This window comes from Rhopilema esculentum, chromosome 7 (genome assembly GCF_057945365.1).
Source record: "Rhopilema esculentum isolate cy_ngs chromosome 7, ASM5794536v1, whole genome shotgun sequence".
NCBI classification, from domain to species: domain Eukaryota; kingdom Metazoa; phylum Cnidaria; class Scyphozoa; order Rhizostomeae; family Rhizostomatidae; genus Rhopilema; species Rhopilema esculentum.
In genome coordinates, this window is record NC_142821.1 from 7,642,641 (window position 1) to 7,662,163 (window position 19,523).

At 35.8% G+C, this 19,523-nt stretch overlaps 1 protein-coding gene across 1 annotated transcript; it reads right to left on the reverse strand.

Annotated features, from left to right (window-relative positions):
* Nucleotides 1-2,592: 2,592 nt before the first annotated feature.
* Nucleotides 2,593-16,398, reverse strand: LOC135683263 (polymerase delta-interacting protein 2). Its single transcript, XM_065198473.2, has 10 exons — nucleotides 16,219-16,398; nucleotides 14,708-14,768; nucleotides 8,820-8,920; nucleotides 7,895-8,054; nucleotides 7,251-7,317; nucleotides 6,700-6,807; nucleotides 6,219-6,355; nucleotides 5,584-5,610; nucleotides 4,730-4,935; nucleotides 2,593-4,121 (listed from the first exon to the last, which is right to left on the reverse strand). The coding sequence occupies exons 1-10, from the start codon at nucleotides 16,287-16,289 to the stop codon at nucleotides 4,043-4,045; spliced, it is 1,017 nt and encodes a 338-aa protein (XP_065054545.2). The 5' UTR covers nucleotides 16,290-16,398; the 3' UTR covers nucleotides 2,593-4,042.
* Nucleotides 16,399-19,523: the final 3,125 nt, after the last annotated feature.

The window sequence follows — 19,523 nt, forward strand, 5'->3', positions numbered from 1 at the left end:
ATTTAAAGACATGTTCATTGGCTTGTTTATTTTTGCATTGTTTTAACGAGTATGTGCTTTGTTAAGTTTTTTTGCATTGCGTTGCGATTCACCATAAAGACCAGTCTTTGACAAGGCTGACCATGCCAAAATTTCGATCTCTTTAGCAAAGCACATGTAGTTTCAGAATGGAAAAGATGGGCAAGTATGCTATTTAGGATAGAAACAAGTGAAAAGATATACCTATTCTTCAATAAGATTGCATTGATAGGAGGGAATTGTCTAGTTTCCATACTGCTCGACCTGATAGTCATAAATAAGCATGATTAATAGTCATAAATTAGCATGATTAATTATTTCAAGTAAAGGGTTAGGTTCAGGTTTAGGGTTAGGGTAAACTAATTACGTCATCTATGGAAACTAGACAACTCCTAATAGGACATGGATTGTACCAGTTTCCGAGTCCTCAATTTGTCTGCCTTTTCTGCACTCATTTTACTTGAGTCCTTACCACTAACCAATTTCTAACAAACTGGTTATTCCCCTTCTTCAAACGGTCAATTCCGACATGACTTTTCTGAGAGTATTATCTTTTTAAGGTTTAGCCACGTAGCTGCAGGGGGCACGGGGGGCTGTGCCTCCTAAATGAAAATATTGACAACAACTGAAAAATTGGCATAATTCTAATTCCGTGAGCCTGATTTAGTCCAAATATATCTGTTCGTTACATATCTGTTTTCTTGTTTTAAAGCCCCCCCCCCCTCTGGTTATGGTTCTTGCTTGAGTTTGCCCACACTAGCCGACATCTACAGCTACGTGGCTGTTAAGGTTCCGAAAACAGTTTTCGTAAAAATTAAAGCAATGAAAAGAAGTGGTTCAGGAAAGGAGCCCTGTAGGACGGGGCCATAGATGACCCCAGCATGTCAAGGTAGATTAATCACAGTTTGGACTCAAATATGAATTATTGTATCGAAAATATTTTGAAGACACAGACACAAATAATGCAAACAATTTGCATTTACTTCGCTTTTAAATACAGGAGATGTGTACAATAAGAACCCAGTGCGTTATCAGTATTTCCCATTGACCATTACGGAAATGGGCAACTTGTCAAATAGGCGCTTTTTACCACAGTCTATAGGCTTGCGACCATGTACAATCCAATAGGCCAGTTCTACAATGTCTTTACCCAGAAACGTATGTAGCAAGACAGACAGCTACTGTCAGAATTTGTTTACAAGATTTACACAATATACACTTTACAAACTTTGCTTATTTGTCTATTCTCCTGTCATCAAATTTTATTTATATCGTATAACAACATAGATATATACTGTTCGCTAAGCAAACTAGCATTTTGTATGCGGTATTTAAATTATTCGTTACTCAAGGATGCCTGTAAATGCACTGCACGCCATAATTAAGTTTGTATCAGTTTTAAAAGCTGTTAGTCTTTAAGTATCATATGTCATCCCATGCTCAAGCATTATGCCTGCAAACTGGTAAGTATAATAAAATAATATGGTTCTAAAGTTTGACGTTACGTCTATTTTTAGAATTTTTTTACTTCTGACCAGGGAACCATGAAATACCTTTGGATGTTTAAGATCTTTTTATAAACGGACTGTCAAATTATTTTTCGTTTGACAAACTGATGATGCTCTCCCTTTTCATATCTCTCTGCAAACATTTTCCTTATCCAAAATCTCCATTTCTTACGCATCCGCAGTGCCTTTCTTTTTAATCGTCGCCTTAACAAAATGAGAATCAAAATTTGTCGCCTTGTAATCGCTAAGTTGTTTCCGCGCCTAAATCTACTGGGGCACTGAGAGCGATCGCGCGACCAAATCTCAATAGGAAATCAAACCTGCGATCGCAATGGAGCGATGGTAATGGTCGCGCGACCAGATTCGCCAGAGTGGAAACCCGCCTTAAGATTTAATCAAAGAGACCTTTGACTAAACATCGTCATCAATGTAAACAAGTCATGATATTTGGGGTTTATCAATCTACAGAATTACGACGTAGCCGTTGGCGTGGTCTGAATTTGATAAAAGAAAAACACAAGACTTACGATAGCTTGGTTCCTCATCTCCTAGGAACGGCGAATCTCTTCCATCAAAACAGCTCTGCCACGACCATCGTACTCGAATTAATAACTGAACAACGGTGACAATCCATTAATTTTGGCACGCCATTAGACTTCGCACAATTCTGCAGATTCAAAGGTCAATTCCTGCTCTACAGTGCTTCTACTACTCTACTCTCCAGTCAACACAATTAAATCAGAATGCATTTCAGCCGCATTCTCACAACCACTTGGGAAAAAAGTAGCTCAGAGTGCAATCGAGCAATTAATGGAAAATTCATGGAAATTCGCAAGGGACTTCCCTCTATCTAACTGGCTGCATGCAAGGATTGCAAAAGTTCTCCAACACGTGACCAACATACTCTCCTTTTCAGGAAAGGGATGGAAGCAGTCGTACTTTGGTACTTGAGAGTGATAAATAGAAGAAACAATGGCAAGTGCTTGTTAAAGATGTTTGGCCAAGCATGGTACATATGAACAACATAAAAAATCAAGGCCACACGTAGACACAAGAAAAAGAAAGCTCAAAACAACGAAATGGTATTTGATTAAAAACAACACGGCAGTAGTCAAGGCCAGCCTTTTATTAAAAGCTCTGATGTACGCAATTTATTTGAATTTACAGCACAAATTAGAACTAAATAAAGAATCTTGGACACTATGCAAAGGTTGATATCGATGTTTCTGTAATTATATTAAACGGGACTTACAACCTCCTTAGATGACCATAAAAAACGATAAAAAAATGCGGGATAATTTAGACTGTGACACATTTAATACAGCTGATACAAGGATAGAAGTCAATTAATGTTGTTTAGGTACTCTGAGCAGCTTAAGTAGAAAGAAACAGTACACTGATTAACGTACAACACAAAACGCTGAGTGGCACTAATGATACCAACTGAGTACGAAAAAGGCAAGTACAATCTTAAAGGCAGTCTGTCCCCTATTGTGCTCAGCTTTATTTTCACGGGAATAAAATTCACGCACCGTTGAGCTTGATCGATAATTAAACGATTTAAACCAATCAGAGACAACTATGATTTCCGAGCTTTTGAATCAAATGCCTGTGTTGCCGTTGTAGTGAAGCTGTGGCTAAAAAAATATGGCTCCCTGTTTGGTTTCTGCGACAAATATGTCAAATAGCGAAAGAAAATGCTTCCATTATCATCATTTAATTCCAGTAATTAAATCTTCTTGCCATTCCCGATATCTTTTTGCTCGAAGTTTCAAATGTCATCCACTACCGCAGCTAGGCCAGCCAAAGCAAGCATCGTAATCCGTCATCCGTTAAGGCGGGAAGACCTATTGTTCATATTAGTCAATCATTGAGGGGACAGACTGCCTTTAATATAAGAGGAGCCAAATATTGACGTCACGTTGTGTGAGTCGTATAATAGGGAGGAAAAAAGAATGTTCGTAGGAAGATGGACTTGTTTAATAGGACTAACAATTTTAAAATTTTTACCAGGATGAACAATATCATCCACCTGAATCTACTTTTAAATTATAAAATTTCACAGCTGTTATGGTCATATATGTGCGACTTGGTCTGAATTTTATTGTTATTGTGAAAAAGTACCAGAATGCTTTGCGTGAGCTAACTACCATGACGCAATTAGAAGAAAGGCATATTGCTCCTAGGGCTTTGATGTTTGTTGAGGTTGAAATAATCGATAGGCACACAAGAGATGGTGTGCAGATCAGCTACTATAAATTCAGTCAGCAAAAATTTGCGTGTGGCAGCTTCGAAATAGAAAACGTGCTTGTCACGAAAATACTTTCGAAGAATATCTGAATGATAAATTTACATTTGATTTGAAAAAAGGATTCTGCGTAAAAGTGGAAATTAATTGTTAGCTTTATGCTCACAAAACTGAATGCTAATTCAAAATATTATTGCTCTTTTCTTTTTTTACAAGTTGCTCACAGACTCTGGATGGATATTCGTATACATTTATTCATCGATTTGCTCTATTTACTTTCAAGTGAAAATGGCGGAATTCGAACGTCGAACACAGTTCCATCAGGACGCTCCATTCTGTAAGTGCCCCTGTAAAGAAACAAAGGGAACCCTTATCAAATATGGATTTCAGGGGTCCTTCTAAAAACTGCACATTTGTATTGGGTGGCTCTACAACTATGCCATTGGAAGCTCTAGCTATTGTTGTAGAAATAAAGGTATATCAAAAAGGGTCCTTTCAAAGAAAGCCCTCATTTTCTGAACCTTCCCTCCTGCAGCCTACAGGGGTAAACAGAGACTCCTCTAGGGGTTTCATTTCATGCCATTTAATCTCATCTATATATTCATCTATTCAGTTATGAAATACAAAAATAAAAAGTACATTACAATACAATTGGCTACGGTTACTTTCAAGGTTTAAAATATATTGTCTTAACTTCCATGGATTCGTACCGGATTGAGTTTGCAGGCGCAAAAGGTAAGATTTAAGTTCCTTTTAAAGTTGTACCATTTAAAACTTTTGCTCTGTTTTAGTGTTTCAGCGCGGCTTTGCTTTTTTCTTCGCGCGCTCAATTCTCAAAGGCTAGAAGCTGACCGCTTATGAAGCTACACTATGATGTTCTGCCGATTGAACCCAAAGAAAAAACGATAATGTCAAATTCAGCTATATTCTTATAAAACAAAACACCAGAACTTACCACATGTGTCCGCTAGGTGCTTGTAAAGAGACGTGGCTACTGTACTGGAACGCAGGCTGCCTAGGTGAGAGTACAGGCTCTTGCCCAACCACCCCTCTCCCTCTAACTGTTTCTAATGTTCCCGAAAGACTGAATATCCTCCAGTGTCTTTCGCGCAGTTGGAGCGTATTAACACCAAGATTCTCCAGTCGAATGCTGTATCTCCACTATAAAAAACATTACTGACCATATTAATTTTCATTGTTTATTTGCTGTGGACCCGAGCACTGAGAAGAGTTACAATTTTTTTACTAAGCTATTGGAAACAGAAACAGAGGCGAAAATCATTTCACCACCTTCAAAGAACCATAAAATTAAAAACTTATAAAAAGTAACAACAAAAGCAATCTGATGACATGTTTGATGAGATATGATGGGTCTACCGACGTTAGTGCCTCCTTACAAAGTTAGAAAGTCATAATATCTTTAAACTGTGCAAGTGTTCAACAACAGAGCACTACAATATCCTCTTCAAGGTAGCTGCCCAAAACCACGGTAGACCTTCCTTTTTTGATGATAATTTTTGATGAGATGTAGGCAAATACGATGTAGGCAAATACGAGTATGCTACAATTTCAGCCATTCTACACTTCCCAATCCTTTTATCTATTTGCTTTCCCTTGCTACTTTTCACTAGCAACAGTGTTAAGTCAACTCATTCTCAGCGCCTTGCACCCAAGGCCCTTATCGCTATTCATCACTACAATAATAGTTATAATAGTTCATAGTAACTGATAATAACTAGCATAACAGAAGTAGGCTTCAAGCAAATCACAAAAGTGCTTTTGTCAATCAGACAGATTATAGCTACTTACCCAAAAGCTCTGCGTCTTCTGAATGCTCTGTAAAAAAGGAAAAAGTACCTAAATGGGCATTGAACTACAAAATTTGATAAAAATTCGAAATGAACTTCCAGCCAGAATAGACAATTGTCTGACTGGTATATTGAGTATCTAATTACTTCATCTTTGCTTTCTTAATAAACAATTGCTCTTTAACTCATTGGCCTCATGAAAGACACACCCGGGTCAGTTCACAAAACATTCTCATCACAGAATTTTTGGTGGCATCAAATATCAAGATGTACATTCTTACACTAGATATGAGATCAAGATTCGAGATATGAAAACTTTATCCAATAATGGCAACATTTTGAACACTTTTACAGAGCTACTTGATTTAATACAGGATGATAATTATCATTGAAAAGAAAATCCTATTTATTTATAGCAAACAATTGAATTATCAGATGGATTTCTGCTGCGGACAATAACCAAGAAACTCGCTCTCAATTCAAGCTGAATTTCAATCTCTCTGTTACAAATATAATTTGCGATTTACAATAGAAAAGAAACAAGGTCGAGTAGAGTAATCAGGAATGTAAGGAACTTATAAAGTTGCATAATAGTTGGTACACAACAATAAAAATTGATCAAATGAAGATGCCTACCCTCGATCCCATGAAAAATGGTATAACAGTAACTCGAATGTCCTCTGTTGTTTCCCTATGGACATCTGACAGTTCCAACCATTTATGATTCTTGCCATGCCAGTTCCTTAAGGCTTCGCTCGCACTGAATGACGGTACTGAAAAGATTCGTTGGATAATGTTAACTAACGAACCCTTTGTGTAAATGAAACACTTAAGCAATTAGGTAACATATCAAACAGAGTCTGGTTAGACTGAATACTGCGAAAAGTTACAATAAACAACAGTTATGCCGGATTGAACTTGGTACAATAGCAGGTTGAAACAAAAAATGAAGCTAAAACTACGACTGGGTTGATAATTATCAGCTGTAGCTTGTTTTCTTATCAATATAAAAAAACAACTCATCTCTTTTAACAAAACGATATGGAACTGTCGCGTGGGCCACAGTGCATTTTGAGAAAACGAAATTACATATAATATATAATCTTAAAAAAATTACCTCGGTCTGGATCGTGAATTAAGAATCGCTCAAAAAGTTCGTGTTGTATTGGTTGGTCCTCTGTTGTTGTGTAAGGAAGAACGTCCTCGTGGTTGACATAATCGAGGCCTTTGAATTAAAAGGAGTGACATCAGAAAACAGAACGGAGAGAAGGGTGGGGGGGGGGGTGTTCAAAGGCAGTTTCAATATTTATGTATGAGAGGGAATAAGAGTTCATTCTTCCACATTGCAACTCTAAACAAAATAGACTCTTCTTTTTGACTAAAGATTCTTATCTGGAGGCAGACCTAGATATTGCAGAGAGGATGTCTAAACGACATATTGGTTATTTTGCCAAAAAGAAGCAAATCTTTAGATGAAATTCTACTGAAAAAGCTTACTTTAACCAAATATTAAGGGGGGCATCAAGAGCCCAATAAATCCCCCAATAAATTCGTATCTGCTGTTATGGACTTGAAAACAATGTATTATCAATTTAAGTTTGATGTAGTAAAAGGAAAACGTAAACAAAAAGTCTTAAAACCTAAACGCCAAGTGTAATGTCAACTAACCAGGGATAGCATAAAGTGATGTGTCTTTCTGATTTCCCAGAAATGTGACTGCTTCAGGTTGGGCTCTCTGCAAAGTAATGAATACAAAGTTAAACTGTATAGAGGGAATCTGGTGAGGGACCTGTGAGTCTCCAATGGGCCTACATAAATACATTTTTGATGATAACGTGTAAAAGAATATCTAAAAAATTATATCAACGAAACCTTTAATATCCACGGATACGTTGAAAAAATTACACATGGCAAAAAACAAAACAAAAGAAGAAATTGACTGAAAATTAAAAATTCTAAATGCAACTGCTTGATATACGTGCCTTTCATTAGAAAATAGAAGCATTTGCATATTAAAACATAGTAAAAGCTGGTCTTGATCTTGATGAGTTGGGCCTATTCCAGACTATAACCAATTTAGCAAAACAACTTTAATCTGACCAGTTTAACTGATTAGTAATTTGAAACAATGCTTCAAAACCACAAATCCAGCATTGAAATCTCGCGGTTGGAGTATACACTTTATGTGATTTGAATATGAAATAAATAACAAACAAAAAACATCTTTGCATGAGGCTATATTTATTGAGTTAGAAAAACTAGAGGGGGGAATATGTGGGGGTGGATCAAATCTACAAGTATGCAATACTCACTATGAAGGGACAATCTCTTTGATCGATAAGGGACTGGTAGTAGGTAACAGTTTCTCCTTTCAGTTCACGGCCAACACGTGGAGACAGATCATCTTCATTATCATTTTTTTCAAGAGACTCTGCTGAGGTAGGCCTTGAAAGAATATCTTCTTCATTGTCACTGAAACAAACAATTAAGCTATTTCAGCAATGGGCAGCAGTAGTGAAATTTTTTACAAGGGCTAAAACGCCATTCTTTGGAACTCAAAGTTTTTTCATATAAAATACGGTATTGAGCGGTATTGAGCTTAAAATGGAATTTAAAAGAATAAAACATTTTGAAACATACTGTTGGAAAAAAATGTAGCAATATCAGAAAATGAAGGTATGTGTCTCTAGGTTTGTGACTAATCATTGAACAGAACCAAAATCGGAGGTAAGGAATACAAAGGTTAGAATAAAGGTTGTGTGTTGATCATATAATGTTCATGTCTGTGTGCAAAACCTGTTAACTGTTCATTTGTGATGCTCATTATCAACATAATTATTCTAATAATAACAATAATTTTTAATACATTATTCTGACGCTCTGCAGAAAATAAAACATGATTGATAAATAATTAACACAAAAATATACAACAAGTTGTTTGTAGTAGATTGCAATAATGAGCTGGGTATATTTACAATCAATTTATGAGATAGCCAATCAAATGCGTCTCTCTTCATCTCACATTACTTGCAATCCACTCCTGACTATAAATTATCAGTCATCATCTGGCATTTACAATCTGATGAGTTTCAGACAAAAGGTGCTTTAAATAGTATGTCATGTTTCCAGTATTTTGTGAAATATTCAAATAATTTTATGATACAGAAATACAAGAACATTGAGAAATGCTCTTTTTGTAGAAAAACACATTTTTTTTTCAAAGAATTTGACATTTACTTTTCATCTGAAGGTTGTTTTTGAAGGTCTCTGTCATAAAGTTTTGCCACCCAAGGGAACAAGACAACACCTCTATAGCCAAATATTCTATGCAGAAATAGCTGTAACGATAGATAAGAAGCATCAGAATAACACCTAAATGATATAATAAAACAAGACAGATGCAGTACATTGAAGTAATATATTGAAAGAGAAAACTTGAATGTTAACCCCGGTGAAAAATCTTGCAGGATCCTACAGGATCCTTTGGGATCCTAGGAGGATCCTAGATTTTTAGGATCCTGGACAAGATCCTACCACAAATCCTGCAAGATCCTGTGTGCATAGGATCTGATGCAAGATCCCACATAAGGATCCTGTAAGACAAACACAACTTAAGATCTTACACAGGATCCTACCAAAAATCTTACAGGATTTTAAAACAGGATCTTGAATGGGATCTTGCTAGGATCCAGAATGACATTGTAGGATCTTACAAGAACTAGATTAGGATCTTACACAAAACAATTCCAAGATCCTATTGAATTGTGACATGGATCCTGTCAGGATCTTGAATATAAAGATAGGATCCTGTACAAATTCAAACAGGATCCTGTTACATTCTGACCAGGATCCTTCCAGCATCTTGAATCCTAAATGTATAGGATCCTATACAAGACCTTACATAAGGATCCTGTAGGAGATAAACAACTGAAGATCTTACACAGGATCCTACCAAAAATCTTACAGAATTCTAAAACAGGATCTTGAATAGGATCTTGCTAGGATCCATAGTGACATTGCAGGATCTTACAAGAACTAGATTAGGATCTTACACATAACGATTCCAAGATCCTATTTGATTGTGACATGGATCCTGCCAGGATCTTGAATATAACGATAGGATCCTGTAGAATCTTAAAGAGGATCCTGTTACATTCTGACCAGGATCCTACCAACATCTTGAATCCTAAGCGGTGGTGTAGTGCTATCAAAAAAACAAGGGGGGCTCTTGCACAAAAAGTTGCAAAAAACAATAGAAAAATATAAATTTGCCAAGTTTTGGCATTAACAAGGGGGGCTCAGCCCCTAGCACTACACCCCTGATCCTAAGTGTATATCAATCGATTTCGTGGACTTTTGATGCAGCAAAGCGCAAGAAAAACAAAACATATGATCATATCAGTCTCTGATGTATATAAATACCACACCCTTTAGTTTAGCTTTTTCAAATACATTTCAGAATTATTTCTTCATGTCACTTTCATGTATTGGCTTAAATCGATTTACTATTTTTAGGCATACTCTTTTTAAGTTGAATTAATTCCATTTTTAAAATGGAACTCATTACTTTATGTGGCCCCTTAGATGCTAGACGTTGATTCTCTGTTGCAGTTTGCCCCCTCTTCCCAGAGGCGTCGGCATAGGGGGGTACGGTGGGGGTGTGGTATCCCAACAATTTGTTGGTCGGCACAGTAAGGATTTTTTCTGGGCACTCGCTCTGCAACCTTTTTGCAACATTTCTGTGTAGTTGAACTATCAAAGTATGGCACTAGAGTATAAACTTTGAAACAGAAAGGAATAAAAGCAGCATGCAAGAGTATTTATCTTTTTTAGAGTATTTATAGTTTTTGACCACACCCTTAAAGAATGAAACGCGCCCTTTTTTGTCGGCAAAAATCGCCTCTTCATCCCTCTAAACAATTTTCTTGGCTACACTCCTGCCTCTTCCCCAACTCTTGGGGGCCCTGGGCATGTTCAGGCTATCAATTTTCTTTTTAAGGTTCAAAAAGTTTGAAGTTTATCTAAAAGGCATAAAATTCGTCCGCCATAATTAAAGCATCAGTTTTATAACGGAGCAGCTTTCCATTTTAGCACTGCACAAAACCGTTTTGTCATTGCACAAATTGGTTATCATTGCACCCCAAATTAGATATGCTGTCGGGTAAATATGGTTATAGAAAACGATGTTGAACTGGAAAGAATATTTTTCAAATAACTTGTTTTCGACTTATTCAAAATCAGGGACTTTCAAGGGGTGATCGTGCTGTAACCGGTGTTCTGGTAGGTACGGGGATTCATAAACTGCGATAACCATCGCTAATGAAGTGAATTGTCGCATGTATTTTTTTACCAACCAATCAGAGGACACTTGGCAGTCCAGCGGGTCACATTTTGAACGAGACAATCTGTTGGTGGAAAACAGAAGAAAGACTTGCAAAATGCGACCCGCTGTAAAACGCGACCAGAGATGCAAAATGCTGAACATCTGTCAGGCGCTTTTTCCAAAAAGTCAAGATTGAAAGCAAAAGAATCGAGAAGAATGGATCCAGCCCAGCAGGTAAATGAATATTCTTCTTTGGTACTGTGCTAGACCAGAGATTATTTTAAAAAAATTAGAGTCTGACCTAAAACTGCTGCTAGAACATGTAAAGGCCAAGAAGGCTAATTTCAGGAAACACTTTAAATGAGTAGATTTTGTGTGAACCTTGAAAATTGCACTTTAAAATTTCAAATTGCTCAAAAACTGTTTAAAACCGCCAACAGCCAATTTGCTACAAAGTTTAGAAATCTTTGTATCGTTTTAAATGTTCTTAGTGGGCCAAGTTTTTACATCACAAAAGCTAACATGCGCATTTTTCATAAGAAACTAAGCAAACTACCAGTTAAAATTTTCTTAACTTTATTAATGAATTTATTATTGAAAGTTTGCTTCAATACCAAGAACTAAAAAGCTACTTTATGGGAAAAAACACAAACAAACGCAACAGAATATCAAACGTAACAAACACCTAATCAGTTGTAAGGAGTTATATTCTTTCTATTATCTATGAAAATTTAACCACAAATAGGTTTCTTATCGACTAAAAGAACTAAATTTCGAGCAGCTTCTTGAAGTTGGGGGTGATGAATACTATTTTTTAATTTTTTGGCCATTTTGGGCTCGTTCTTATGGAAAATCTGTAAAAAACTACTAAAAAAATGCTATTCAGAGAATCATTTTCTGGCGCCTCATTAGTTTCATGACGCACATCCAAGAGGCTTTCTCTTTTAAAATAAAGAGCTGGCACACATCTTACAACCCACTGCCAAAATTGGGGCTGTTCCAAATGCCGACAAGCTAAATTCCACTCAATTATCTAGATGACACCCCATTACTAGAAATCACATTGAATTCCAATTTGTTTTGTTTCTGTCAAACAATCGGTTGCAAGGAAATGGTTGCAGTCTTCTTGAAAGGCTTGATAGCGCAGACCCAGGTCATAAATACTTATAAGCAAATGCCACCATGCTACTTTTAATATGATCGTGCATTTCATAAATAATTCAGGCGCAGTGAGAGTCAAAATTCGTATTAGGAGGTTGTCGATAGACAATATTTCCTAAAAATCTCGACAGAGTAGCAAATTTCGTACACATTTTCCAACAATGAGATGCTTTAGGGGGGCTGTAGCTTCCCTGACTTCAAGGAAAATGCTTTACACAAATGTCATAACGTTTTCAGCTTATCTCAAACAAATATTAGCTCTCTTCTATATGAAAAAAGCGTTTAGAACATCTACTTCATAAAAGACTGTAACTGAAAGTCTCAGTCCTCCAGGTTATGATAATTTTGTTGATAAAAAGGGGATTCTGACTTTTTTGTCTGTAAAAACGATTTTTTGTAGGTTACAAAAGAAAACAAACAAGTAATGTTCTGTGGAGATTTCAACCTTGGATTGTCAAGGTACGAAGATCTACCTCCTGGTCCCGGCAAGATATACAATTATAGCGATTTTAAAATATTTTTGGTTATGGCATGATTTGTCTTCAATCTACTATTTCCTTTGGCTAAAAGATTTTACGATTTTTGCAAGAAAGTCACATCTTTGGCCATAATAACAAGAGGTTGCGAAAAGCAACATTTGTTGATGTTAAGAATCAGTTGGTGATGTTGATAAACTGAAATCGGTTCATAAAGTGTTCTACCATACTATGATTGAAGACAAAATAGTAGATTGAAGACAAATCATGCCATAACCGAAAATATTTTAAAATCGCTATAATTGTATATCTTGACGGGACCAGGTATAGCGGTACATTATTATATTCAAAATATATAGGATTATAGTAGGGATAATACTGTAATGAAGTTCATAAATGCAAATAAAAGTTTGTCTGCCATGTAAACATGCAAAAACAAGAGTTCAGTGGCCCCCTTTGGTCCGTTGCACCTTCCTTTCTTGTACTTGATGGAAAGAGGGCATGGCCATGCAAAACAGTCACCCTTCTGCGAGATATTCATTGTAAGACATTTCAAGACTTAATTTTACAATGTAAAATTAAAACCAATTTCAAATCCTTATGATTCATCTGGAACCTTCTATTTTTTGAAATTTTAAATCTTTTCTCATTCTAGGTGCTTTCAATGCAGTTTAAAGAGAGTAAAATACAGCAAAGCAGAGTGAGGTTATAAACAGAACAATTAAACAGAAATGTCTTGACAAACTAGTAAATTAAGCATAGTTGATGAAGATGTAGTATACAAAGATTGTGACTTTATCAAATGTGAATCACATGAAACTTGATTTGCTCTCTACAGATCTACTTCTTGAACTCTTATTTGGTAGAAGGTCCTACAATATCCTTTATTAGGATCCTGAACAGATCATATACAGGATCCTGATTAGATCATATACAGGATCCTGATTAGATCCTATACAGGATCCTGATAAGATCATATATAGGATCCTGAACAGATCATATACAGGATCCTGACAAGATCATATATAGGATCCTGAACAGATCATATACAGGATCCTGATTAGATCATATACAGGATCCTGATTAGATCCTATACAGGATCTTAAAAATATCCTGTCCAAGACCCGAATCATTTCCTACAGGATCTTGATGAGATCCTATTCAGGACCCTGCACATATCCTATATAGGATCCTATACAGGATCCTGCAAGATTTTTCACTAAGGTTCAAGAAATACATAGGATCCTATTAAGATCTTTTAAGGAATACTTTTATTCTTATCAGGATCCTGTAAGATCTTATTAAGATCCTATAGGATCCTATAAGATCCTATAGGATCTTGTACAGAATCTTGCACAAGATCCTGTAGGATCCTTTACCAATATCCTGTGAGGATCCTGCGAGGATCCTATACAGGATCCTGCAAGATTTTTCACCGGGGAATGTCTCATGACTTTTCTTTTACAAAAAATCAACCTGAATTATAACATCAAAATATATCCCAATACATTCAACTTTTCTACAAAGCAAGGCTGCAGGACATTGTTGTTGAGTTGATGCTGGCGGAGGGGCGAGTCCACCACTGCAACTGAAGTGAGATTTGATGGGACAGAGAATCACAGTGCATCAAGAAAATGTTACTGTCCTTTGTTACTACTATCTTAACATGGCCAAAGCTGTAAAGATATTTAAACATTATTCCATTGAACAGTCCTATATAAAGAAGCTGTTTGTACTGCAGCGGAAACACAAGAGGTGAATATTATAAAAAGGCTGTTTGGCCAAAGCGCATCTGTCTGTGAGAGCCCAGTTTCACAAACAGGAAACATTGCTGAAAGCCAATAGTTTAAGAAGGAACTAGACTTGGCAGAATTGCACATCATAAAGATTTCAAGGCTTGCTATTCTGTCAGATACTCCATATTAAAAAATTGGTAAACAATATTCCACTTACATGCAGACTGTTGTCACAAACGTTGTTTACATATTCTTAGAAACTTCACAACAAATTTCAAAACTTTAGCTTATCTAACATCAATTGGAAACATAAAAAACAGTACACAACTATCTAAAAGTTTTGAAGGAACAGCACTTATGAGCACAGAACAATAGTTATATTACTAAGACACAACAAAATGAGTAACATCTTTTTAGCAACTCTCATACCTGACCAGATTCATATTTTCCTTGAGTCTTGGGCCTTTCAAATCTTCCAACTTCAGCAAGCCTAGAAAATTTGCAATTTAAAATTATATAAACAGTAATAATTGATGGATGATAACACTGATGTTGACAAAAAAATTTATGAAGAAAAGACCTGTTCTCAATAGCAATCATTGCAATTGATGGTAGCTCTGCAACCACCAACCACTTTTTTTACATTTCATATTTTTGGATCTTAAACATGCCGTGACTCTGCTAAGACTTTCCTTCACATTCTCACACCACAGCACAGGCATTCCCAATGTCAGTGGCAATATCACATATCTGCTAAGCTATAAAGTTTACATTCTATCTGCCACACTATTAATTTCACTTGTCTTAACTTGAACTTCCAATGATTTGTTCTCTTAAATGTAATTTTTGCTGATTCTAGAAAATCATAATTTCATATAGGTATGCTAATTTGTGTAATCAGGTCAGTTTTATACTTGAATTATGTGCTACAAAACTTGATTCACTTTGGTTCAGTATTTTCTTTGGTTCAGTATCCTCACAGGTTAATTTGGGTGTTACTTTCATTTGTGAAATAAAGGTTTAACTAAATAAAAAGGTTATTTTCTTCTGTTAGAAACCTCCCCTTTGCTTTTTTAAATGACTTTAATAACCAGGGTTGCCTGATTTGATTACAAAAGAAGGCCAGACAGGTAGGCAACTCAAGCCAAATGCTCATAAAAAGGCCAAATAAAAAAATATTTCCGCAAAAATACATTTTGAATGCACTGTCAATATTTCTATGCATGTGTCTCTTAAATAATCTCTTAAAACTCAAATAAAAAAAATCTGTATCTGACTGTTAGGATCTATTTTTTGTGTGACATACAGATGATAAAATTTGACATTTGGGTGTAGTAAACTACTAATTATTCCATTAATATAGTTATTACTCTTTCAAATGAGAATTTCTGCTGAAAAGGACAAAAAGGCCAAACTTAGGTAATAGTCCAAAAACAAATTTTTCAGGCAATTCAACTAAGAAAAGGCTAAAATTGTAAATTTTGGCCTTAAACTGAGTCATGGGAGCACGATCCAAGTAGATGCCTATCGTGAAAACGAAGAAGAACTGAACTAGCTCATCAGTTTCAAATGACCATGTATTTTGGTAGACCAATCAGTCAAACTTTATGACTCTGTCTTTAGATTTTCAGTTACATACTCCCTCTTGACAAACTGTTTGATCGTTTTAGGAAAAGAAACAGGTCTCTCTTATATACGAGAAAGCTTTCTTCTATTCACATGGAAACTTCTCTCTATTCATTATATCAATCATCATTCAAGACAGTTTCCCTTTGGCTTCCAGAATTAAATACCATCGGAGTTTAGATTTGCAAACGATATTTTTATACTTTTAGTAGTGTCCCCCGGTTTAATCTGACAGTTTAAGAAAAATAAAGTAATCATCTTGCCATAAAAAAACTAACAGTAATATATCTGGATAATAGAATTAGTTTTGTTACCTGGTACTTAGAAACCTGATTGTCTGTGTAAGTGGAATGAACAGAAACACGCTCTTATGTCTGAGCGCCATTTTGTCTTGTGGTCAAATCAAACGCAATAGGCAGCCTCTATTTGATTCATATCAGAAACAAGGCGCGAGAAAACAGTGCTTCCGTAGAGTCCATTCACTGACCTCAGCAGGCAATCAGTTGGAACTGGCAATGTCTCTATGGCAACAAGCTTTTTTATCTTGCTAGACTTTGCTTGTTTGTATCATCTGCAATAATTGTTTTTCCTTTCGCAGGTAACATGCCACTCGTCCTAGTGGGAGTTGTCTGATTTCCACACCCAATGATACGTAGACTATCTGAAGGGTAAACAAGGGCTGGAACATCGATCGTACTTTGTAAATAAACGCGCTTACACGAAACTTCCCTCAAAATTTTATTTAGCGTTTGCTGTTTTATCTATAATGGAGGGCAGGACCGTAAATCCCAGGGGGGACGGGGGGACAGGACCCCCCAAATATCTGGAGCAAAATGATTTTTTTGATAAATTATCATCATTTTCTTTGAAAGAAACGAATATCTGGTAGCCGGGTTTGAACCAAACCCATTCTTACCTATCTGTGTTATTGCAACAAAACTCAGCCACCAAGTCATGGTGTCAAGTGCAAGTTGACTTCTGCTGATAGCCGTTATTTTCGTAAGCAGAGTGGTATTTATCTGTTTTTTATCGTTTTTTACCGTTTTATTTTTGAAAACAGAATATGAAATAAAAAGAAAGCAAACTGATATTTTATTTGACCTATTTATCAACTTATTTACGCATATTTCTATTATTTGTTTAATAATTTGCTTTTTTTTAGTAAATCACTTTCTATATATAAATCACAATGTATTCATTTTTGATGTGTAGACATAGCCTACTTAAAAGACTCAAAATAAGGAAGACGCACATTTCTGTTCAGGAAGCGAAATTCTACCAATCAATGCAACATCATCCCTACTTTCCCCAACGTCTGTCACTAGAGTTTAAGCATGGCTCTTCCCCTACACAATTTCGCTCAATAAACAATAATCTGTATTCTTCTGAGAAACGTTGAATTTTGTATCCTGAGCGATCTAATATTTTATTAAATTTAGTCTGGGGGATGCTTTTTTAGCCTTTCTTTGCGTCGGACCCAACCATGGTGGGTCCTCCTACGGACCTAAACCTCATTCTAGCTCCCAAGGTTCAATTTCGTGGGCCGTCTCTAAAAAATTTATCTATCAAATTATACACACAAGTCAGATGTACAAAGTCTAAAGAAATCCCAAAATCTTGACTTTTGTTTTTCAAGTCATTTGCCTTTCAACTGTTTTCACAACACATACCATAAATTGCTTGGTGGTGCCATGAACCACAGCACACTTTAAATTGATTTGCCCTGCTGACCCCCCCCCCTGTTCACATGACAGATTTACGGCCCTGGTGGAGAGGGTAAAAGTTCTTTCACAGAAGTTCTCAGATTTTCAAACTCGATTTGAAAACCTGGAAATTTTCCGAGTGATTTGTAATTTATCATTTACAATTTTATAATGCATGTGGTTAGAGATTCCTTAGGCAAAATTAAAAAACTACACCAAAAAGAGTTTTGAAGTGACAACATAAAAATTTTTGAATATAGTAAGTTGCTTCAGATCCTTGAAATTTTCATCAAAGATTGCCTATTAAAAAGCAAGTAAATTGAATTTTAGGCTTGCTATCAGATGAGGCTAAAGCCACTTTAAAATTGGAGAAAAAAATGCCCTAAAAAGTCTTTCAAATGGTTGAAAAAGAAAGTCTTTACAATTTCTCTTTTATTTAGGCTTACTAACAAAACTCTGCATGTTAGGATGTGAGAAATAGTCCATTTTAGGGATTTTATTTTGCAAAAGAGAGAACATCGTGAACTCTCTGGTTTTTTTTCATCAAAAAGAGAAGGACTATAAGAATGCTATATTATACCCTTATATGAAAATTTCATATTGACAATAAAGAATGAAAGTGTGTTTTGACATTTTATGTATGTAGAAATTGTCCTTGGAGTGATTGAAGAGCATTAAAATCCATTTGTGATTGTATTTCTACTTTTAATATTAAACATTTTTATTTTCAATCCTTTTCAAAGAAAGGACATGATTCTCCAAAAAGTTTAAAATTTATACCTTCTTGCACAAATACAAAATGGAAATTTTTTGAGTAAGAAAAGAGCATTTGGCTCAAATACGAGATCTGAATTTTGATGTCGTTTACCTTCTTGCAAAGAAGAATAACAAGGTAGTTCATGACTGCATCCCTCATTTTTACCGCTAAATACTATTCTGAATGAGTAGCAAATTTGCTAAGTTGAGGTTAACTTCTAAAGCAATCCCAAATTACAAATTACACTATATGTCTCAAATTATATTTGAATAAACTAATTTGTTTAGGATTATTTTAAGTTCTTGAGGTTTTTTACTCTTCTTGGGTTAGTGAAATCGCCATATCAGTATCCTTATGCAAGAGTATAAGTTATCACAGAGTATAAGTCAAATGACCATTTGCTCTAAACACATTCCAAGATTCTGGAGAAAAGTTAAAATTATTGCTAATATACCGTATTGCAAAACTTCGAGAAATAAAGCGTCATATGCTGGGGCTAAATAAGGATTAATAGATAAATTGCAAGTCTTTCGCAGTCCAATTTTGTACAACCAAAAGTTAATTTCCAAAATAAGAAGTTCCAAAGTAGCTATGTTGTCATTTTCTTCTAGTAAGCAATTCACCTCCAGCCTCTGCGAGAATAAGCAAGTCAGATTGTTCCATATGGACATTTGAAAAGCAGTGGTGGACTGGCAAGAATGAGCGTATATGATTGCACCCCGGGTCCATTCTTCTATTTCTATTGATGGACCCTTCGTTCTTATCAACACACCCGTTTATGGGCTCCTATGATATCAACAGCAGTACCCTGGGCTACCTCTGTTAAGAAGGGCGTTTTTGTGTTAGCTTTTCACTGTTACAGTGTGAGGCTTTGCATCGTGGAACGATCTTTCAAGGGTTCAGAAAAGATGCAAAATTCACGAGCAAAAAGCTTGACTAGACACATCCAGTATTAGTTCCTGTTCACTTTTTGGCCATCTTTTGAAGATCCTGTCAAGCTAGCGACTTCAAACCTATTGTTTGATAAAACATCTCCACACAAATCAGGCAACAAAACTTGATGTCAATGTGCAATAAAATTAGGATATTAGCGGAAGTTCAGTTTTAAAAGCCCTGAAGTTTAAATCTGAACTTCTTTTTACATGGCAGCAACTTCAAG

Coding starts and splice junctions, on each gene's coding strand:
- LOC135683263 (XM_065198473.2), bottom strand. CDS start 16,289: ATGGCGCTCAGACATAAGAGCGTGTTTCTGTTCATTCCACTTACACAG. Junction 14,769..16,218: donor ATCAGGTTTCTAAGTACCAG/GTAACAAAACTA, acceptor CAAATTTTCTAG/GCTTGCTGAAGTTGGAAGAT. Junction 8,055..8,819: donor AAACAACCTTCAGATGAAAA/GTAAATGTCAAA, acceptor TGTTTGTTTCAG/TGACAATGAAGAAGATATTC.